We start from the raw sequence: 22,938 nt of genomic DNA on the forward strand, positions 1-22,938 counted from the left end.
TCAGTGCTCAGGCGCCAACAGCACAGAGTCCTCTGAAGCCCCTGGGCGTGGGGCGGGCGCAGGGGGGACCCCGCAGCCCTCCCTGCTCCCGGCGTGGCCCGTCCGCGCCTGCTGGCCTGCGCCGGGCCCTCGTGTCTCCTCGAGTGCCCTCTGGGCAACAGCACCGCGTCCGTGGCTGCGCCTGGGACATGGAAGGCGCCCGGGGCAGGACGCTGGTGGTGGGAATTGTGGCAACGCGCCCGCTCACTGTGAGAGCACGACGTAGCCCCGCTCAGCCCGTAAATGAATTTCTTGTCGCTCAGTCAGCTTAGCCCCTGCAGGAAGCCATGCATTTTTTATGCCTGTTTTAAAATACGGTTAACTTGTTCATTAAATGAATAAGATTGCTATTAATTTTAATTTATCTTGTTTATGGAGACCAGATGTTCATTAACGTTTATTTATCTGCTTATTCTGTGGATAAAGCAATTATGCCTAACGTACTGGGCCTCTGGTGGGGGGGTGCTGCTGTTGCAGCCACAGCAATGCTGCTGGAGGATGCGCTGGTGATGCACGATATCACGGAGCTGGCCCCCCATCCCTGCAGCACCTCGGGCGTGGTCCCCTGTGTCCCCCAGCGGGACGATCCCATGGGATCCTCTTCCAGAGAAGAGGTTGGGTATAAGGGATGCTGACAACTTTTCTAGCACCTTTCCTGTGGCAGCCCAGCAGCTCCCCCAGCCCTGCAGTCAGGCTGCTGCTGTGGCTGAGCCCTCACAACAGGCTGGCAGGGCAGGAGTTAAATCTAAGCAAGCTTAGGAAAAGGAAAGAAACTCAAATTTTGAAAAGCCAGACTCGTTTCTGGGGTAAGGAGCTGCGGTCCATCACTGGTGGGAGGGCCGGTCCCAGTCTTGGGGTTCTGTTTCTCCTGGGACCATGTCACTGTTTCCAGCTGCTGAGCAGAGACCCGGCACCACTTGACGGTTTCTTCTTCGGTCTCCTGCTTCAGGAACCAGTGCAGAACCTGAGGCTTCCCGAGGGATCTCAGCCCGTCTTTCAAACAGCAATAAACAGGGTCCCGTAACTCTGCTCCTTCCCCAGATAAGGGGCTGGCAGCACCAGGGGTCCCTCGACGGCTGCCGCAGCTCCAGGACTGTGCCACCCGTGCAGCCAACACAACCTGCACCTCTCATGGCTCCTGGGGACGTTCCCAGCTGTTGGGGACATTTCCCAGCTGGTGCCCCCCCTGCCCTGGGACGTGGTGCCCGATGGCCCCAGCTCCGTAACCCTGCCCTCCGCCCACACCTCTGTCAGCTGCCCCCACGGCAGTGATAACGCACAGTCATGCACCCAGCTCCTGCTGTTATTTTGCAAGAGTAAGCAGGTATCAACTCAGCAGCGCTATTCCTTGTCGCTTTCTTCACGTTCATTCCACAAGCTTTAGAAATAAGTTATTTTCCCATGTATGTCGTGTGGCTGCTGGCCTGCGGTGGGTCCAGCCACGCATGCCGGGTGAGCGAGCGCCTTCGCAAGGGTGTTTCGCCCTTGTACCCTGCCAAAGCCGAGCTGTGCTCAGATGCCCGGCCTGGCGTGAACCGAGGCTTATGGGAGCAAGCCAGGGATTCACAGCAAAGAAAGCAATGGTGAAGTAGGTCCTTCCAGAAAGGTGGGAAGAAAAGAGTATTTATTATGAACTTTGTGATTTTATTTTGATGCCATGCTCATGGCACTGTGGGAGCGTGGCTGTTGCTAAGCAATGATTATGGTCAGTGGCTAATGACAGCTGCAGAAGTCTAATTTTATCATAACTCATCTCCACTTGTGGGAGCGAGTAAGAACTTCCAGTCCCAAATAATCTGTTTAAAACTTAATTTTGAGCTGGTATGCACTGGTTTTCTAATGATATTTCGCTGATGTGCCATTGCTTCCTTGGTGCAGGTGTGCTGGCGGCAGACCGGGGTGCTGGGCTGCACAGAGGGGTGAGTGTGGCCGGGGGGGGGACGGGACCCAGCTCAGACGTGGCCCTGAGCAGGCTCTGCAGCAACGCAGGAGAGAGCTGTGACAGGGAAGGGAGGACGCATTCAGTCGGACTCTGACACAGGACCTTTCGAGTACTGTCCCAAAGGACTCCAGGTGCTTGAAGGACATGGGGGGCTCCAGTTATTGCGAAGAGAAGCATCAGGGATGTGGCTGCAGGACGCGCCCCCCACCAGGAGCCCGGCACCTTCGTGCTTCGTGCCTCCGCCAGGCTCAGCTTTGATCTTTGATCACCACCCCGTGCCCCCCACCAGGAGCCCGGCACCTTCGTGCCTTGCGGAGCCGCCAGGCTCAGCTTTGATCTCAGCACCTGAAGGGGCAATGCCACAACCTTTTAAAATGCTTGGAAATGAGAGCTCCACGCTTTGGGCTTCCCCTCCCACCCCTTGTAACCCCATCAACAGTAGCACGGCCTCAGCCATGACTGATCCTTCCGTGAGCTGAGTCTACAGAGCTCTACACGTAACTCGATTTTCACAAAGGTAAAGACAAATGTGGCTGTTTTAAACGTCAAAAGCCTTGCTGGAAATGTTGAAGAGCTCTCTGAGTATCCGGGACTTACCCAGAGGCTCTTTGGAAGAAAACGCTCACGGTGCCTCCCCTGCCGCCCCCAGCTGCCCCACTTGGACGTGCCCTGCACACCGAGGAATAAACTCAGGGCTTGAATCCATGCACATTTTAGTAGATTAAGGTCATACAGTTAATGCGAAGGTAAATGAGTGTCTGAATAACATTTCCTTGACAGTATAATCCATGCCCTGCAGCTTCTAATTAGGTGCCGCTGTTTAAATTTGTCACCAAGAACAGCAGAGAATTAGCACACGGACTGCAGAGGAACCGACAGTTTGTTTTAATGCTTTATCAAATAATGAGATTTGTCCTGCTGAAGAGGGTGAGCTGTTGGACACTCCCAGTGATTTACCACGAACAACGGCCCTCCTGCGTTCTCCCCGTGTGCCCCTTCCCGCCCAGTACGGCGCACAGGGACGGCATGACACAGCACAGGCAGAATGGGGCTTGTCATTGCCATGCCCATGCTCGCTCTGTGCCACGCACAGTGCACCAGACCTTTGCGTGGGTCAGGACGGACAGTACGGTGATAACCGCTAACCTGCAGCTCACCCAGGCAAGCGGTTCCTGCATCAGATCCTGCTTTAGGTTTATTGTAAAGCCAACTCGGCTATCAGCAGTGATTTCAAATGGAAAATAAACCCGGATTCTTCCTGAAAAGCACTGCAGGACCTGCTGCTCTGCACGCTGGGCAGTGGAGGGTGAGCCCTGGGCCTCAGTCTCTGTGACAGGTCGGAGCCATCAGCGCAGGGTCCAGGCACCGCTCTTCACTGTGGCAGGGAGTCGCCCAACCTGCACCGGAGCAGGAGGGAGCGAGAGGAGCCCTGGCTGCGTGGTGTCCTCCCCGGCTCCTCCACAGCGCTCCCTGAGTGCGAGGGGGGGAGTTTTCAGTGAAACTGCCCCTCCTCTTCATGATGAATTGGCTGTCAGTGTCTGTATGGAGGCAATGAGGCAATGAGCTCTGCAGCCATCGCGGTGCCGGGAGCGACCTGCAGCATCTCACCCGAGCTCTGGCCAGGGCAGGGAGAAGGGCCCAGCTTCACCTCGTATCACTGACCTGTTGGCTTCAGCTGAAACGCTGCTCAAGGCCAGGAGCACCCCTAGGATCAGTAAATATATATATATATTTTTTTTTTTTTACTACCAAGCCTGTGTGTGGAGCTAAAGCTGTGTTTGATTTCTGTGAGATACGGTGTTCGATCAGGTTGCTGAAGGTGCAGGCTCAACAGTCCACCTAGAGCAGCTCATTTATGGGCATGAACATCCCTCTGTGATCACCCACGATCCGTTCCTGCAAACGTTGTGCAAAGGGGAGTCCTGCTCCCATTAGCCAGTGGCTCCGGCAGAGAGACCCTGGATAAATGGAAGTGCTCATCTCCTGCCTCACTCTGCTGAGCCAGCCCCTGATGCCAGGTGGAGTTTCGACGGGGTCTGACTCACTCCCCAGGCACCGTCACCGGACAGAAGGGTCCAGCAGCTCCATTTTCCAGAGGTCAGGCTGCAGGGCAGGAGTAATAGCCCTTGTCACTCCACATAGCCCTGTTATTGGAGATATTTAGTGCTGAGGCTGGGCTGCGGGGCTAATATCTGGGATGTGATAATGTTGCTCCCTGCATGAGTGAGCAGGACATCGATTACGGGCTGTCAGCCGGCAGCCTGCCCCTCAGACACCGCGTGCACCGGGCAGCATCCCGCACACGGCATCAACCAATGCTGCTCGCACAGCATGCATGCCTCGATACAGCATCCCTTAGTACTCTCAAACGCCCCTCTACAGCTGCAGAAAGCATTTGGGATTGCAGCTGGACAGCTTTCTGCACATGAACGCCAAGGGCCAGCTCAAGTACCACGCTGGGTGACTGCTTCACTGACGGATGTAGGGCTCACTGCAGTTGCTGAATACAACCAGTTCCCAGCCTGGTTACGGTCATCTCCCCTCCTCAGCGCCCCTCAAGATCCCCGTTGCTTTTGCCTTGCTGCCGCAGGATGCAAATGACCAGAAGGGACTGTTTTAAAAGAAAGCAACATCCCAAGCCTATCCACCCCACTGCACTTAGCTAAGCTGTGGAAAGGGAATTAATGCCTCCCTGGCACTCGAGTGCACGGTGGGGGCTCCACCACTCGCAGGGTTGTGCCGACGGTGGCCGCCACACCAGGAAGTCCCCCAGGACAAAGCACAGGCACAGCCACCGTGGCGGCTCCTCCCCGGCACGACCCCTGCACAGCACCAGCACCAGCAGTCATGGCATGGACCCCACTCCCTCGCTTCACCCCGGCATCTTCGGGAGCTACTGCGGTCCGCCGCAGGGTAACACAGCATGTGTGCAGCCATGAGGCAAACGGCACCTTCCCCACGTGGGAAAGGCCACCGGCCCCGCTGGGCTGTGAGCAGGGCTCTGCACGTGTGGCTGCAGCGGGAAGAACAGAAACCACATACAACGGATGGGTACAATGCCGAACATCCCTCCTTATGGACGATCACCATGAGTTTCGTAGACGTGATTTCTGGGTGTGGTGCAGGATGCTGGCCGGCAGTGTGGTTTCCGAAAGCTGATGTTCTTCCTAGCTGAGGCTGGTGACGGCCGCTCCGGCTGCGAGCTCCCTGGCACTACAGCTCACGCCATGCCCGACTGTGCCAGCAGCAGCACTAACCCTCCCCACCCATGCACAAATGCATCCTGACCGGGACAGGGCCATGGGTGACAAAGCCACAGGGACACCTGCACATCCCTGGGCTTCCGCACCCCCTCCCACACACTGCCAGTGGCGGATGCAGGACTGGCGGGACGTTTGCTCGGCCTCACCATGGCCCCCTGCACCCAAGGATCAACCCTCGCCCCGGTGCGCTTTGCTGGAGGGGGAGGCTGTATTCCCACTCACCAGTCACCAAATAATCCATTGCCCTGATGTCCCTTACCCTCAGCAGGGATGCAGAATCCCGGGGGTCTCTGGGACCCCCAGCCGTCCGTCATCAGCACAGACCTGGCAGCCAACCTCTGACCAGGGATCTTCTTCAGATGCCATCTGGGTGCCACAGAGCTATCGTCACCCAGCACACGAGAGGCACAACAAGCAGCGACTCACACAGAGACACATTTGGGACAACTTTACTTCTGATACCAGAGTGCAGGCTTTCTTTACAGGAACCAAAAAAGAACATTAATTTTTTTTTTTTTTTTTAAAATGGTTCATTTACTCTTGCTATTTTTTTTTACCATTTCGTTTTTTAAAAAAAAAGTTATTTCTGAAAGCCATCACTTGTAATAAATTTATAAGCCAGTGCACTTTGTTTTTGTTTTTTTTCCCCTTGTGATCACTCCTCTGAAGGTGGCAAGCTCTCCCCGCTGCTGCCCTGCGCAGGCGCGTGGGGCCGGGGCGTCCCAGCAGGTCAGCACCCCAAGGCTCCGTCCCAGGGGCCGGGGCAGCGGCTTCCCCTGGCCCGGGGCACAGCCGGGGGTCCCTGCCGCTGCGCAGCTCCTGGTTTTCCGCGCGGTCCTTGCGCTCCTTGAGTAAGCGGCAGTTTGTCTCCCTTGTCGGGTGTAAGAGCTGGGAGGCCATCGCGGGACACACTGGGAATCCTCGTGGTGCCAAGCAGAGAGGCTGTCCCAAGAGGGCACTTTGCCCTTAGAGAGTCGTGTGAACGTCCCTGCAAGGATGCAGGTGCTGGTGGGATGCCCACTGCCCCAGCAGAATGGATGCACAGCAGGGTCACCCTTACGGAGCCACTTCTAAAGTGACAGTGTTTAATTTTTTAATTGACTTTCTTTATTCATTTGCTTTTTGCAGGAGCAGTTTTCAGATTGACTGAAAATTCAGTAGTGTTTTTTTTTTTTATTGAACGGTTGCTCAAGTAAAAGAGGGACCTGAACAATCTTTAGAGTAGAAAGGGGCAGCCTTGCCATGCAAAGAGGAAGAGTTATTGTTTTCATTATTATTATCATTATTATTATTATTATTATAATGTAGGACCACAGACAGCCTCTCTCTGAAGCAGTCAGGTGCTAACAGCAATATATGGTTGGATTCTTTTTTAGAAGGTCATAAATTAGCAACTTATACTTTATCTTTAAAAAAATCAAATAAATAAATAAATAAATTAAAAAAGAAAGACAGCGGGAGAGAGAGACAGTCACAACATGCAAGAGCTTACAACAGAACAAGAAAAAATGACCAAAGCAAAAGACAAGAAATGCAGAAGAAAAGCCCAGGTTCAATCTGGTTTGCAATCAATGCAGTTTGGAAGCATCATTTATAAAGGTATTTCATATACCAAAAAAAGGCACCACAGTATCTACAAAGCCAAATCCTCAGGAGAGTTTCTGTGGGGTGGGGGGGAAGGTAGCAGCCTGGCTAGAGCAGACACGTCTTGGTGCGCAGCAGATCCCCCCCTTCTAAGCTTGTCCATTGCAAATCTGAACTTTTCCATTTTATGTTTGGTTTTGCTGTCTCTGTTGGTAAAAACACAAAATAATAGTAATAAAAAGACAAATGTGGAAAATGGCAAAGGGGATGACGTTTTGATCTTGCAACATAACAGGTGGAATATTTCCAGGATCAAGTTTAAAACAATCAGGGCGGGACTGCTGTAACTAAAACTCCCCAAGGGCACACAGCGTGCACCCCCGCACACACCGCACGCCCCCCTCCCCTCCTCCTCCCCAGCCGACTGCTGACAGCCCACACTACTGCATCACCACGCTCGTACATCGGCAGCTACAGCCATCCCAGCGTCGCCTGGGGACACCGGGACAGCGAAAGCCTAACACTGCCCCAACTGCCCCATGTTACGTCTTAGCTCTCAACGCGTAAATAAAGAGAAATCTGGTGTCTGCTGGGTGTGCTCCCCGCTGCCCCAGGCGCCGGGGGCTGCAGGAGTGCTCGCCTCTGCACAGCCGCTGCCTGCAGAGCAGTAACTGAACAAAGGAATAGGAAGGAAAAGGAAAAAAAAAGAAAGAAAGAAAAGAAACATTTGAAATCTTGTGTTTACTAGTATTCAGTACATGAGATTCCTAATGAACAACTTGTCCTCCTAGTTAACCTTGTCCTGGAATATATACAGGTTATTTGTTGCTGCCACGGCAATGATATTCTCGGAGGGGTGCCAAGCTGTATGCAGGATCTTTTTGCTAAAGTCCAGACTGTCCACACTAATTTCGTCTTTCCTCCGCTTGCCGCCCACGCAGACCTTGCGGGGCTTGAGGATGGCGCGGGGTTTGCTGTTCTCCCGCGAGGCCTCCAGCGTCACGTCGCGCTTGGTGTTGCGGTCGAACATGCGGAAGAAGTTGTTGTAGGAGCCGGTCATGATGACGCTGCGAGGAGGGAGGAAGGACGGGTCACCGCGCGCAGCCCCGACCTGCCCGGCACAGAACCCACAGGATGTGGGGGCACAAAAAGGACACCAGGGAGCTGGTGCCCTGTCCTGCGCCTAAAGGCTCAGGCTCGGCCAGTGAAGCCATGTCCCCATGTCCTTCTCCTCCTTAGCCCAGGGAATGTGCATGGGGGAGGCAATTCCTTTCAGGGTAACACCACATACAGAGATCAGTCTTTATGGCAAAGATTTAGCTGACCTGAACCGAATAATTTTCATACCTTTTTAGAGGCAAACTACCTCATGACTAGAGGCAGACTGAATATCCAGAGGCATAATGAGATTTGGATTAGATTTGGAATTTGGGCTTCAGGCCCAGTTGTGTCTTGTTAACTAGCTCTGGTGGTTCAGAGAAAAAAATGTGGCAATCCTGCTTTCTGCCACCTGGTTCGGTGTGATTTATGCGTGGATAGTTGTCATCCCCAGATTTTGGCAATCTGGAGCCAAACGCATCACCACCCTCCTCCAGGTGTGGGTCCCGAGAGGAGAAGAGAGCCGGGACCCTATCAGACACCCTCAGCAGCGCTTGGGTACGGGGCTGCAGGTTTAGGTGATCCCTGTTGTGTACACAGGAAAACTCTCCAGACCCTGCACCCAGCCAAAGGCCAGCGAAGGGACCGCACGGGGACACGGGAGCCACCGGGCCATCCCAAAGCGTGCACCTTCTGGGCCGAACTCGGCACCCACAGGGCTGGCTGGGTGCTGAGGTGGAGCCGCGCTGCCGAACCGCTCACCTGTCGGACCCGTTCCAGACGCACTCGAACTTGTCGAAGATGCAGTCGTTCTCGTAGAGTGAGCAGAGCTTGCTCCGCAGGTAGTCGTGAACCTGCCGGCAGGGAGGGACGGGACGTGAGGCCCCCACACCGACTGGCACAGCCCAGCAGCCGGCAAACACCAGCCCAGCGCTCGCCGGGGGCTGAAGGACCTGGCCCAGCTCCACGCTCTCCACAGCCAAGCCGGGCAGCATCGGGCACGGACCATTATTGCATGCCCTTGATCACGGCCACCTTTCCACTGTAAGAAGCAGCACCATCACTGCTTCACGTATGGCTCGGGCAGCACCGGGCAGTGCCAGAGCACGTCCCCTAGCAGAGGGTGGCAAGGACCGCTGCTCTGCCCCTGTGCTTGCCTCCCACACGGCCCTCCTGGCTGCCAGCACCTGAGCTTCCCCTCCTCACCCACACCCAACCTGGGGATGTGGGTTACAATTCACCAGGCCACTTGAGCCCATATTTAACAGTTCTTCATTTGCTTTCCATGAATTAATGGCACGACGCTCCCATCCATCAGGTTTGTACCCGTCCCCCCTACTGCTGTCCTGGGAGCGTGGCCTGGGCAGGAGCACTGCGGGTGCCTGACCGCTGCAGGTGCCCGGCCGTGCCACTCACCTGGTAGGTCTCAATGGGCCGGTTCTCCATGTTCAGGTCCCACACCTTGACGGTGAGATAGTCCCGGGTCATGATATACCTCCCACTGTGGCTGAATTTGACATCAGAGATTGAGGAGATGATCTCGGAAAAAAACGACCGGTTACTTGGGTCTTCGGGCTCTTCGAAAACTGCGGAAGAGGAAAGGACAAGACCCGCATCAGTCGAGGCAGGAGCTCCCTGTCCCCAGGCCAGGGACCTGCCGCCCTACCCCGGCACCATAGGATGCTCCTGGGAGGGGAGCGGGCATCCCTGCAGCCACGCTGCTGCACGGCAAAGGAGGCTCCAGTTTGGCTGTCGAGACCTACAGACGGCACCGAGCCGGCATCCTGGGGCAGCCACTGCCAATGCCCAAACGCCCTCCGGCCCCGGAGCCACTGGCCCCACTCCACCAAGCAGAGGCACCCGCATCCCCACGGGACACCACCACAGTGGGCTGGGCAAACGCTCCCCACTTCTGGGTTTGGCCTAGACCGGACAAATGCCTGTATTTTAAGGACTTGACTTGGCATAGTCGAAGCTCCTTTGTTTTCAATGCATACAATAAGCAAGAAGTATCATCGGAGACCAATCTATCAACAGCACCACAGAAGCCCAGAAGATTTAGAGCCTTGCATGTCACTTCTGCTCTCTAGAAATCAATGTGAAGTATAACTGAAAGTCAATATAAATATTTTATAGCCACATAAACCTACAGATTTAATCTGATCAGTCTTTGAATAAATCACCGTTGACCAGTTTGAAGGAGACCGGTAAAGTTCCAAATTAAATGTATTTACAAATTGGATTTCAAAGTAACATCAGCTGGGCAAGTATGGCTTTAAAAAACCATCACAGAGATGCATCAAGAGCAATGCTGCTGATGCAGGGACATCTTCTTTCCACTTCTACAGACAGCTCTCCGGCACAGCATTAAAGGCTACTGCTGGGTAACACGGAGAAGCTCACATCGCTTCACTTCTCTACTGGAGAAAAATCCAGTTGCCAGCCATGTTTGTCCAACCCTTGTCCCCAGCACTGAGGCTCCACTACAAACCCTCCGCCGCGGCGGCTGTTGGCTCCAACCCACCGGTGGCCAGAGGCAGGGGATGGCCAGCAGCCGGCCTGGCCACTCCACACCCCAGAGGCAGCGTGCCCTGCACAATGCCACACCGAGCACCGGCATTCGCTTGGCTTTATCATCCCCTTGCTGAGCCCTGTGGTACCAACGCCTGAACTCCTGAGTACGGCGGAAAAAAATGCCTGAAGTGCCAGTATAAATGATCGCTCTACAAATCAGAAACGGCATTGCCCACAGCAGGACCCAGCGCTGGGTCCTTTAATCACCAGCAGGAAATCTGATGACACGTCAGGTTTTTTAAATAAGAAAAGCGACAGCAACAAGAGAAAACAAAGATCTGAGGAAGTCTGTGGAGAGCATCTGAATGCCATGACTTGTCTTCGCTGTAATCATCACAGGTTTGCTCACACCAGGTCGGCTGGCTTCGTGAGGCTTGTTTTAATGGCTGCGTTTCCATCATGGATGCGTGTATGTGAACTTATGTCAAGGCATTCAGTTTATAGTACAGGGGCAAGAGGAAATTGTTGCTGATACTGTAGAAGTAGAAAATGTTAAATTGCAGATCAACTATCAAACAAGAAAGGCCTCAGAGAATGAACCCAAGACCTGAGGCAGCACCGAGACAAGTCAGCAAGGGTGAGACGTCTGCGGTACGAAGAGGGCTGGGAACAGCTCTCTGACGCCAGGTACCGCATTGCCCTGGCACGGCTGCAGGAAGCGTTCCCGCTGGCACAGCGTCACATCTGCTCTGCTCCCCGCCAGCGCCCTGCTGTTCCCTCCTCCAGCGATTCCCCATCCTCCGGGTCCTGCCCGAGCAGCAGCGAGGGCTCTTCCGTCCCCTCGTGCCTGCGGGGGAGCTGGCACCGAAGAGGAGCACGGGCTGCAGCGATGCCCAGGAAGGGGCTGGGGCAGGGTTGAAGCATCAGCTCCAGCCCAGCGGGACAGCAAGGGGGCGTGCAGTCTAGCGCAGGATCCAGCCATGCGCTGAGTCTAGTGCAGGATCCAGCCATGCACAACAGAGTCCAGCGCAGGATCCATCCCGTATGCAGCCCAGTGCAGAGGAGCCGTCGACTTATTAAAATTCAGAGCAGCTAAGAGGTGAAGTCTGGTACGGGTTAACTGCATTCTCCCTGCACCAGTCTCCTTGCCTGCCGTACTAGGGCTCTGATACTGGGAAGCAAAAACCAGATCTACCAGTGCAGAAAGCAATCATTCAAATGACACTTCTGGAGACGACCTCCCCGAGCTGCTGCCTCTGCACTCGCCCTGCGCTGGAGCACCCCTCGGCCAGAGGGACCCTCTGCCAGGGCAGCTTCAAAGCAAATGGGTTTTTTTCACTCATCAATAAATTTAACATCAATTCAAGTACTGTCTTTTCTTTCTCAATCCTCATTTAAACTGTAATCATGACAGTTAGCAACACAGACTGGAAAACCAAAAGCGCAGCAAAGCTGCACTGCACCGTCACCAAGCCCAGGCTGGGGCCGTGGCTGTCACTCGGATCCCTCTCTGGGCTCAGTGTCACCTCAGCTCAGCCCCACCACCCGCCCTGTTAGAAGTGAATGATTCACCCGGTGGAAGTTTTTATTTCAGATGAAGGCAGGAGAGCGTTGCAAAGGCAAAGAGATTTCCTGCTTTGCTAAATGAGCTCAGGGTGGCACAAGAGGCTTGTTCTTCACGCCCCTGGAGATTTTGCACAACCAACTAGTTAATTCTTAGCTTGAGGTCTTGCCAGGCTTATTATTCTGTGCAGCAGGACATCGTTAGCTCCTGTGAGGGGTCGGAGGAAGGACATGATTAGTTTCTGGGGGTGACACTACCAGCTCAGCTCTGCTCCAGCCGAAACCTGGGACAATGAGAGCTCAGCTCAGCTCGCCCCGCAGATTGCCAGTGCTGCTCAGGACTGGCTTTGTCTACGCAAAGAAGTGAGTTTTCTAACAGGGAATCAGATCTCTGTTCTCTACTTATATAACCTTTTTCCCCTATAAAAGACTTAGCTGAAAAAATAGGTAAAGAGAACACACTGGTAGCAGGAACACAGGAGTGAATGTGTTTTGCTGGAGCCTGATTTGGCTTTGCAGAGTTGGCACTCTTTAGTTTCATCCCTGCCTGTGTCAATGGCATGTGGCAGCCTGGGATACGTGGCTCAGAGCCTCTCCTCCGAGCTGGCAAAGGTGATTTCCAGGGGCGAGGCCAAGCCTCTCCAGGCATTTAGAGGACACCCGCTAGCCAAGCAGCTGGGTCACCTACCGGGCAAGGCCAGACCATCACCCGGCGGGACGTGGGCGTCTCAAGTCAGGGCAGGCAGCTGCTGCGGGAAAAGCCCTCTGCTCAGCTGCAGCACACTGCAGACAACAGCAGCACTGGGAGTGTCTCCCCAAACCCACATGCCTAGGTCAGAGAAGTTAATTTAGTCCAGATGTGGCTATTTTACCCCTGTAGTCCCCTCTCTTTGGAAAGACACAGCTAGCAGAGACCAGCCCCCCTCTCTCCTCCTCCTCTCCCCCTCTTTTCTGCATCCTGAGTTTCAGGTTGCACCAGATGACCACCTGCACTAAGTGACTTGTCAGATAAAAGGACTTTGGATCAATCAATCCAAGCTCTGCTTGAGCAGGCGAGTCCTACACAACAGTTATTCCCTGCTGAGCTTTTGGGGTGTTACTGGGACCGGCCACCAGCAAGCACGCTGTGGGTTTAACTGGCGGCTGTGTTTCAGCATGGGTCTGTATTAACCTGTACAAGACGAACCTCCTCTGACAGCGCACCGGCATGGGCAAAGCCACGTCGCTATCTCTGCTGGGCTCTGGCTCACGTGTGCTGCCTCCTGTGCGCTGCTGCCTGTGCCGGGGGCTCCCTCGTGCTCCCTCGCACACCCCACACGGTGCCCACCCTCAGGCAGCGCCTGTGGGTCAGGGAGCGAGGGGGACGCTGGCCCGCTCACATGTGCAAGGTGGCCCGTCTGGCCTGTGCACTAAAGCGATGGAGCCACTTAGTGCGTAAGCCCTGGGCAAGGCACCTGACCCCTCTGGATTTCAGCTGAGGCTCCAGTTAATCTGATAATAAACAGGGCCCCCATGGAAACCTCAAAGCACAGTGGAGCAGCGCTTGCATGGGCAAATACATTAACCCTCTGCTTCTTCTCTTGCTTCAAATAAAAAGTCAAAACTCCACTGATAGTTCACCTAAGCACAAAAATTAATCACCATCATCACTGAGGAAAAGCTAAGCTAGCACAAGCAGAGAACTGAGCTTTGCTTTATATCAGAAGAATCAACTCTGCAATCCGCTCTCAGCCCAGAGGTGTAGGAGCCTTGCAACCACGGGCTAAGGAGCAGAAATTACTAGTCTGGTGCCAATTTCCCCCGTGAACTTGAGTGATTCATTTTTCTGCCTCATTCTTCCTATCTGTAGCGAGGCAACAAAACATCTTCCTCTTCCTCATGGATGAGGTACAGATTAACCAAGTGCTTTTGGCAGCGTGCTCTGAGCATCAACACGGGCCCTGGCATCCCCGAGGCAGCACGGGGGAAGCTGCTGTCTGTGGGGTGGCTGGACCCTGCTGTCCCCAGACCCTGCCAGCACTGTCCACACGGCCACCGGGCAGCAGGGCCACAGCCGCCCACTCCTCCGCGGGATGCCCGGACCATCTCCACTCCTGGCGCTGGGAGCAGCGGGGGCTCTGCCAGGACTGGGGTCACAGCACGCAGGCAGTGCCACCCAGTCCCCGACGGCAGAGTGGAGCAGGTCTGAGAACCAAAGCTCACGGCTGGGCAGGGCAGGGGCTCGGGGGAGCTATTTTTGCTTCCCGGCTGAAGGCTTTTGTGTGGCTTTGCTCCTGCTGCAGAAGCAGATCTGGGCTGCTGAGGTCATGGAAGGGATTTATGAACACTAATTCTTTGTTACACAACAGACAAACCTATTTTCCTCTGACACTGAGCAGGAGCTGCCCTCCCTGCGCCGGCTCCCTCTGCCAGCCCTCCTTCCCAAGCAGCCTTCATCAGCACCCTCTCCGTGGGGATGCAGACCAAAGCCCTGAGATGGCCAAGAAGGGCTGCACAGCCCACGGGGTGATCCTGCTCCTCAGGAAGACCGGTGGCCTTTCCACCACATGCTTGGAAAGCAGCAGCGATGCAGAGTCTGGCTGGGTCTTCCTCACTGGGGCTTCCCCAAAAAGCAGCAGTGCCTGCCCAAATACAAGGAGGGGAGGGCTTGTTTTAGAAATACATCTGCAATACCGGAGAGTAAAATCTGTAAGCTGTTGGTTACCTTATCAAAGCAACTTTGTGTGCTTCTTATTTCTAACCAAAGCTGAAACTGTTTTCAGCAAAGAATAAATGTTTGGTACTGCTGCTGTAACGCAGTCAGCAGTGAAAAGACAAGAAGGCAAAGGTCCCCCTTTGGGAAACGGGCTGTACTTTGAGCCTTTTGTCTCAGGAGTTTGGTAGGTACAATCACAGGTGGCTCCTTAAAAAAAAAAAGTGGAAAGCCAATGCCTTTTGCTATGGGGAAATAACTGTAGTAACCCCCAACAGGGTTTTTCCTTACTTCCCATATGCTTTTCAAACAGGATTACTTCTGCCGGCGTTACCAGCTGCTCCAGGAATCCTGACCTCCCCTTTGTCTTCCCATGGTGCTTCGGACAACGCACGCCATTTCTTTGTGCATGGTGTGCCCAGGTAGGTCTCCCCTCGCAGGACCACTGCCCCTCTTAGTGTTGTAGCACACGACTCTTCACATCCCTGCGGAGCAGGCATTTCTGTATGGAAGCTGCTGTTCTCTCTTAGGCCAGCTACACGGCTGGAGGTAACACGCGCAATGTCACAGATTGCAGGAGCCTCAAATAAAATCGGCAAACAAAATTTAATAAGAGAAGCACATAAGTAAAAGCTGGCCCTGAGCAGCAAACTGCATCTATCTAAATAAACATGACTGGGATGTGCAGTGCTATCTTCTGCATTTTTATTAAATATTGACAGTTATTAAATGTCTCCGTTGGAAGATTTGCCTCCAAAAGCCAATGTTGCTTTTCATTTTGAACTTTGATGAACTGTCTCAATTTCGACTCACACATCTGCTGAACTGCAATTGACTGAGGCTGAAGCTTCTGAGGGATGGAGGGAAATCAATAAGGAAATGTCACGGGAGAGGTCAAACCGAGCTGGGATTCACTGCTGGCCAGTGTGCTCGCCGAGGGCTGGAGGGATGCAGCAGTACCCAAACAAAGGGGAATGCTGAGGGGGGGGGGTCTTCTGCTGCTGAAGTGTCAGGAAAATGAATTTTGTTTGCTCCTTAATTGTATTCTGATTCTCAGCTGGGAGCCGTCACTGTAGGACTGCGAGACATAGTCGGGAAATGCAAGAATAGAAAGGTGTGTTTTGCCTAGGATTTGGGAGAACTGCCATTCGATATTTCCAGATCTCCAGCCAGTGATGTGAGCTCTCCTCTCCATGCACTTTACTCCAGTTTAAAAACAGGTATCAGACTGCGACCGCAGCTCAAAAGCCCAGAAGCAATAGCTGGTGTGTAATTCCCTAACGCCTCTAGCAAACCTAACTCTGAAACACACCCAGGTGCTCTCTGGATGTAGATTATTAGCATTGGGCTCCAGAAAGTTGCACGCAGTTTGCGCATCTTGTTCTCGTAACATGATCACACTTTGAATACTGAAAATCTCCTTAATTTCCCACAAGATATCGGCCATTTTCTGAAGAAAACTCAAACAAGAACAGGAGACACAGGGGTTTAGCTGTCCAGTCACATAGCACAGCGGCCCTTGCTTCTGCCATATTTCACTGTCTTTAAGGCAAATACCAAAATCCTTTAGGTCTGTCCCACCTTTCTGTCTTATTTACAACACTGCGCTCAGCACAGAGCTGCCTTCCAGGAACTACTAGGGCACAAAGAACAGCAACAGGTATTTACCAGCCCACCCACAAAAGCCGTAGGTGTTTGTGCCGTTATTTTGCTGAGCAGTTGCTGATAAGGAGAATATTTCTAGTAACAACCTCCTGACACATACAGGCTGAGCAGGAACCAAGCTTAGCTGGCTGCCTCAGCAGCAGCTCACCCATCACATCAGCCCAGGGAGGACCAAGGACAAGCTCCCTAGCTGCCCACCTTACTCCAAATTTTGAGGGGGCTTTTCTGCACATCCTGACCCCTGCGGCATCAACCACAGTTGACAACAGGACATGAGGCTATTTGGACAAACAGCCTGAAGAAACACAGCACTCCCTGTCTTCTGGCATTGACAGCTCCATAGTCACTGTGCACCAACCCAGTGACCCCTCGGACCCGCTGCTGCCGAAACATCACCGTGGGGTTTTTAACACGCTCCCCCAAAGAGTGTGGGGCCAGGACCCAGGGGAAGCTGCTCCTTTTGGGGACAGGCAGGACTGAGGGCAGGTGGCCATGGGAACGCCCAGGGGCAGGCAGGACCACAGCCCGGCACACCCAGAGGGAGGATGGGGCGAGGTGGCAGGGCAGACCTGAGCCCAGGTCGGTCTCCACACTCCCTTTTTTGGGCTCTTTTAACCCAAAGGGGACCCTGTCCCTGCCGTCCCACTGGCGGGGACTGTACTCACACTTGGCGTGGCGGTCGCAGAGGGCAGAGGTGCGCATGTCACACAGCCGGATGGTGCCTTTGCTGCTGCTGTAGACGAAGGTGTTGCAGTGGTGCGGGTGGAACTCAGCGGCTGTGATCACCTCCGTCAGCTCCTCCATGTTGGCTGGCTTGATGTCCACGATGTCTGGCAGGGTGAGTCAAGGAGCCCCACATAGCCCAGCCCAGACCCCGCTCCTCCCGTGGGGTCTCCTCCTGCTGCCCCTCCTGCTGATGTCTCTGGGCACCTGCGCTTCCCCTCACCCAATGCAAACCAGGTGTTCCCGGGAGACCAGCACCATCCTGGGGCAGAACCGCAGTGCCGAGCCGGGACCAGCCAGCACCAGTGCAGGGGAAAGCCAACGTCTGTCATGTTTTCTGTTCAGCCGGGGACTGCAGCTCTGGTACCACGGCCTGGAGCCCCTCTGAGCGGCACAAGACCTGACTCTGCCCATTCGCCCTGGGCCAGAGTAAACGTCTTTTATTGCAGCGTCAGGGCACGGTGAGTAACCACACCGAAAACAACGGGGAGGAAACAAAACCCAGAGCATGACAACCGACAGAAAACCACCACAGCCCAGGGGTGGCTGCCCAGGGATGTGTAATTTCCAAAACATTTCACAGACTTGGGTTTGGTGAAATGCTGGGTTGAAAACCGAGCTGCAGACCCTGTCCCCAGGCCCCGCGGATGGTGCCAGCAAGGACCTGCACAGCCCCACAGAGCCGGTGCCACAGGGGATGGCTGACAAGCGTCCGTCCCGGCCTGACAACCAAGCCAGCGGTCACCGGTGGAAGCAGCTTCAGATCTTACAGTGCAATCCAGACACCCAGCATGGGACGATTTACCCATTGTGCAGAGGGGGAAAAAGAAACAGCACCTTTCCTCTCCCCCTGGACAGCAAATTAAGATCCTGCTGTTCCTGGCAAGACAGGAGTTAAAAAAAAATAAAGAAGAGGATACGAATTTCTCACCCATGTGGGGTGTTTTACAACAGCAAGTGTTCCCACAGAACAAGCCGCCGCAGTTCACAGCCACTGAGTGGTTTCACAGCCCGGCCGTGCTGTGGGTCCGCAGCAGAACCTGGATCCCAGTTCAAGCCAGACCTGAACCCAGCACACGGCCCTGCGGGACCGCGATCGCTCCCTCCCAAACTGCCGCCAAGTCTGGATGTATTGGTGTTTGTAAGGCATGCTGGCAGTCTGCAATGAGAAGCGGTACAGGACCACACTGTGTCACGACGACGCTGCACTCCCGATGGTTCTGTAGCGATCCTGCACTTCTGACCCGCCATAACCTCTCACAACAGCCCCGATGCTTTGCTCAGCAGAGGTTTCAAATCCCATCAAACCGTGCAGCGGCTGGGTGACATGCACAACACTGAGAAACTCCACTCCATAGCACTGCCTCTTCTCAACTCTCCATCAGGCAGGGACCAGGTTTGGGTTTTATCGACAAAAGTGAAAACTGGCAACGTGCTCCTCACCGCCCCGGGCAGGCAGGCGGTGCTGCCGCAGCTCTCCTCCTCGCCATGCCAGTGTCACCCAACGCCCCATCGGGTGCCCTGCAAAGAGCCTGGTGGGGCTGGTCCTGCGGCTCGGCCAAATGCAGCCAAACTGGGGACACCCTGGGAAGGGGCTCCAAGGCACCGGGCAGAGAGGTGATACCGACACACCGGCAAGCCGGTGGGATGGGACATCTGAGTGGACATCTCTCTGGTGGTGATGTTTCTCCATCAATTCTTAGTTTCTTGGGTGCTGCACTTGCACCTTGGCCAAACTCCCTCGGGCCACCTAAACTTCCTGAGGTTTTACCCGAATTTAGTATTCCTCACCTTCTTACCCGAAACACAACACACATTGCAGCCTTGCTCAACTGTACCCACTTTGAGCTCCTACCAGCCACGCACCTGTGACTGCTGAAATCCTCTCCAGCTGCCTAAATTTGCCACACGCCCTGGGGATTTCTCAGTAGGAAACACTATATAAATATCACCGATGATTAGTTATTATTTCTGATGCGGCTGTTACAAGGGTGGCTGGCACGACTTCATTTGTACGACTGTGACTGGTGGCCTGTCACCCTGCTGCAGGGTATAATGGAGACTGCACAATTAATATTTCCTCCCTCCGTCTTCCCCAAGGCATCTGTCTTCTCCATCATGCGCGGACCGCCCCCCCCTCCTGCCCGCCCCCTGCAGATCCTGCAGGCAAAATGAAAAAATGTGTCACCGACACCGGGAGGCAGCAGTCATGATGATGCCAGCTGAGCCCTGCGCCACGGAGGGAGCGGTTCGGTGTGACGGACGAATGTGCCCGCCGGAGGCAGCCCGGTGTCCCGCCAGCGGCACGGCTCAGCCCGGCAGCATGGGCAGAGATGAGAGGGAAGTGCCTTGGTAATGACTCTTGGGGAGTCGGGATTTCAGGTGTTCTGCAGTTGGATGCACAGGTAATGCACACATTACCTGGGGACGGGATTTCAGGTGTTCTGCAGTTGGATGCACAGCGGCCAGCACTATTTTGAACTCCTGAGCCCCTGCGAACCCTTGCCAGAGCGTGAAGCTCCTGTACCGAGGAACTGTGATTGGGGTGTGGGGATGGGGCCAGGCGAGACACTGCGCTACCTGCTTGGTCACCATCACAGCAGACATGGGCACGGCTCCGCTGCCTCCTGCGGAGCCGGACCTCGCAGGTCCCCCCTCTGCCGCTCACCTTCACCGGGGACCTGTCTCCCCGTCCAGCTTTCTCATTCTCCCACTGTCATTTGCACGTGTCTGGTCTCCCAGGGCTTTTACACCCCACTTGCCAGCCGAGGCACCTCACTTATTCCTGCTCTTGGCCAGGCTGGGACTGTCCCAGGGGCTGTGGGATGGCACGCACCAAAGGATACTAAAACTTTGATTTGTGATTTCAAAGTTCCACAGGTTTATCCTCAGGTCGTCCGCCGACATGTAGGTCTCGTAGTCGCTGTTGACGGAGATGGAGTTGATGTGGTAGGTATGCGCGTTGGCAAACACCCTCCGGGGGGTGGCCTCCACCATCAGGTCCATGGGCCGGAGCACGGGTACCTGTGGGACAGGAAGCAGAGCGTCAGCACCCAGGGACAGGGTCTGGATGGCCCACCCGACCCACACCAGCACCCAGCACAGGGGGGACGCCCCCACGGCCACGGCGGGCACCCACGCAGCTGCGGCTGGCAGCCCTCCATCCCACCCTCCACGCTCTTACCAAGGAAACTTAATGCCTTTCTAAGTGTATGAACAGAAGGACAAGCAGACACAAAAGCCTTTTATTTTTGAAAGGCACCAGTATGGTTAGATTGCAGTGAGGCAGCAAGAGCCCAGTAAACCAGGCTTGGATCTCTGCTGCAGCAACCGTTCCTTCTTTGGAAAAAAAAAACAAAAAACCAAAAAACAAACCACTTCTGCCTTGTTTTGTCACTGTTAACCGGAATCTGAAATTCCTGGAGCATTTCTAAAAGAAATATATTTCTTGAGAGAGCCAGGTCAGCACAGATTTTTCTTTTAAATTTTTTGCATTTGCTTCACAGTGAAGTGATGGAGGTAAGAGATGAGAAGAGACAGGGAAAGGGAATGCACAGGGCAGGGACAGATGGAGGGACCAGAAACAGAGCTACACACCTTTGCCTTTAGATTAATAAACATCATGTAAACATCAGGGGATGGAGAGATGCAGTAAGAACATTCTATGCAAGGAGTGGTGTTAAGTAATAACTTCAGACATAATACTCTTAAGGCAACTTAATACACTAGAAAGGTGTCAGTCTGTGCTCCTGTTTGCCAGTAAGCTATTCCCTCAAGCTACTTCATTACCGTGTATATTATCTGTGTGCTGCCCAAAGAGATTTCCCATGGCTGCAGAGGTGGGGATGGGAGTGTGACAGCCAGCTCGAGTGACACTAGAGCACAGGGACTGCCAGCGCAGAGCCTGAGTTTAATGTGACGAGCCTGCCTGCTAATTCAGCCTGACACAGTCAATGATGCATCGTTTGCCGCTGAAACACTCTGCTCAGCCATCTGGGGACGGAGGCTCGCGTTTTGCTCAGGGATTACAGGAACCGCCTGTCATTCAGACCGTCGGAAACATGACGGTTGTGCAAAGGGAAAGGGTTCAATGGTTACACCAGGCCTTGCTGGGCACAAAAATAAGTGCAGCAAAGGCTTTGGCAGAGGATTTCACTCAGCGAGATGATGCTGTGCAGCTCGACCGCACCTCGCGGTCAAACCCCAGGCCAGTCCCCGTCCCCGGCAGGAGCCCAGCAGCACACTGGGCAATGCAAAGCAACCAGGGCAATCCGGGTCTGAGCCAGAGCAGCATGGCCACCTGCAACTTCCAGCGCCCCAGCACAATTCCCTACCCGATTCTTACAAGGCAGCTACTCACAACCACAGAACTAAGATAAACTCTTCAGCCAAGAAAATTCTCCGCACCTTGCTTCAGAGCCAAATTTTGAGGAGTTTTTTGTGTCTGGAACTTGGTCCGTCACCAGGTAAAACCCCCTGAGAGGAACAAACCTGGTCATCCATGACTATTTTGTTAAGGCAGGATTTTTTATCATCTGCTCCAGTGGCAAGAATCTGCACTGGAATATGGAAAACAGCAAGTGTCCATGCCCCTTCTCACCACGTGCTGCAAGCTTTTGGTTAAGGGTATCAACAATAAGTATTTAAACCTGAAAGCACTGACATTTTGAGGCAGGAGCAGCCAGGAATGCGCTGGGAGCACACAAAGGCTTGGGGACCTTGTCCCACGACAGCAGAAATCTTGCAGTGGAAGGCAAACCCCTGTCTCAGGACGGCCAAGGGGAGCAGCTGCCCAGCGCAGGCTGGGCCCTGGCCTGGGTTTAATCTCTTCTCCACTTAAGTCTGCCCTGAAGCCGGCTGGAAACACCACCACCACGGGACGCCGTGCCAATGGCTCGACCCTGGTGCCGGCACTGACACGCGCCCTCGCCGACACACGAATCACAGGCAGAGAAGAGCCTTCTGCCTCCCTCTCCCCACTCATCCCCCTCACCACCACGGGACCGTTCTTGGCTGCGTCTTTCTTAGTGCCTGGTCTCCAGCAATGTTAATTCCAGGAGCCTGTTCCAGCGGCTGACAGACACCCGCATTACATTCCTGCTTAACGTACAATAAAGGAAAAGAAAGGGTGGTCTGAGGGAAGCCCCCGCAGACTGCTCCAGGTGCCGCAGCCACGCGGTCCCGAGCCCAGCTGGGCAGGCAGGGAGCGGCTCAGGGCTGCAGCGGTCAGTGACAGCGAAGAAAAAGTGCCCAGCAAATGGGGCAATGTGACAGCAACCAAAACTTGGTCTTTTTTTTTTTTTTGAAGCACACAGACTCCAAGCCAGTGTCTGCCTAAACCACCCGGCTCCTGCCAGCATTGCCATGGCAATCCTCAACAGCACAGAGATCTCCTCAGTGCATCCCTTCTTCAATTATGGAGCCAACCTGCAGGGCAGGCTCTGGTATTATATATACCCATTATTAAAGGGTAATTCAGTGTAACAAACCGCATCAAGTACATAGAAAGCCTGTCAAATAAAATAAACCACTAATAAATTAAATTACTTTCTGTTTTCAGGAAGGGGGGGGGAATGCCAGTCATTTTTCATTTAAAACAGAATATGTCTTAATTTTTCTTTCTGCCTTTAGCAGGCACCCCCTGCAAAAGAGTCGGTCCCACTCATTCAAAGCGCACATGACACTCGGTTCCTCTCTCCTTGTTTGGCGAAGGCTTCCCCTTTCCTGAGTTAATGAGGCACTAATCCTCCCTTGAGCTGTAAAATTCATTTTCTCCGTGGTTGGGGGTGGAGGGAGCCAGCACGCCCTGGCCCCTTCCCACCGCCGGTGCTGCATTTCCTCCTGCCACCTCCAGC

The 22,938-nt window shown here is 54.1% G+C and overlaps 1 protein-coding gene across 1 annotated transcript in view; it reads right to left on the bottom strand.

Annotated features, from left to right (window-relative positions):
• Positions 1 to 7,472: 7,472 nt before the first annotated feature.
• Positions 7,473 to 22,938, bottom strand: part of PPP2R2B (protein phosphatase 2 regulatory subunit Bbeta) — a 111,461-nt gene continuing 95,995 nt past the window's right edge. Inside the window, exons 5-9 of the mRNA XM_009285966.1 lie at positions 19,930 to 20,107; positions 17,026 to 17,190; positions 9,343 to 9,512; positions 8,689 to 8,780; positions 7,473 to 7,895 (exon numbers count right to left, since the gene is read on the bottom strand). Coding sequence (XP_009284241.1) covers positions 7,616 to 7,895; positions 8,689 to 8,780; positions 9,343 to 9,512; positions 17,026 to 17,190; positions 19,930 to 20,107 — 885 coding nt within the window. The 3' untranslated portion in view covers positions 7,473 to 7,615. The remainder of the gene's footprint in view (positions 7,896 to 8,688; positions 8,781 to 9,342; positions 9,513 to 17,025; positions 17,191 to 19,929; positions 20,108 to 22,938) is intronic.

The sequence above is a fragment of the Aptenodytes forsteri genome, unplaced genomic scaffold, assembly GCF_000699145.1.
Source record: "Aptenodytes forsteri isolate BGI_AS27 unplaced genomic scaffold, ASM69914v1 Scaffold54, whole genome shotgun sequence".
Lineage (NCBI taxonomy): Eukaryota > Metazoa > Chordata > Aves > Sphenisciformes > Spheniscidae > Aptenodytes > Aptenodytes forsteri.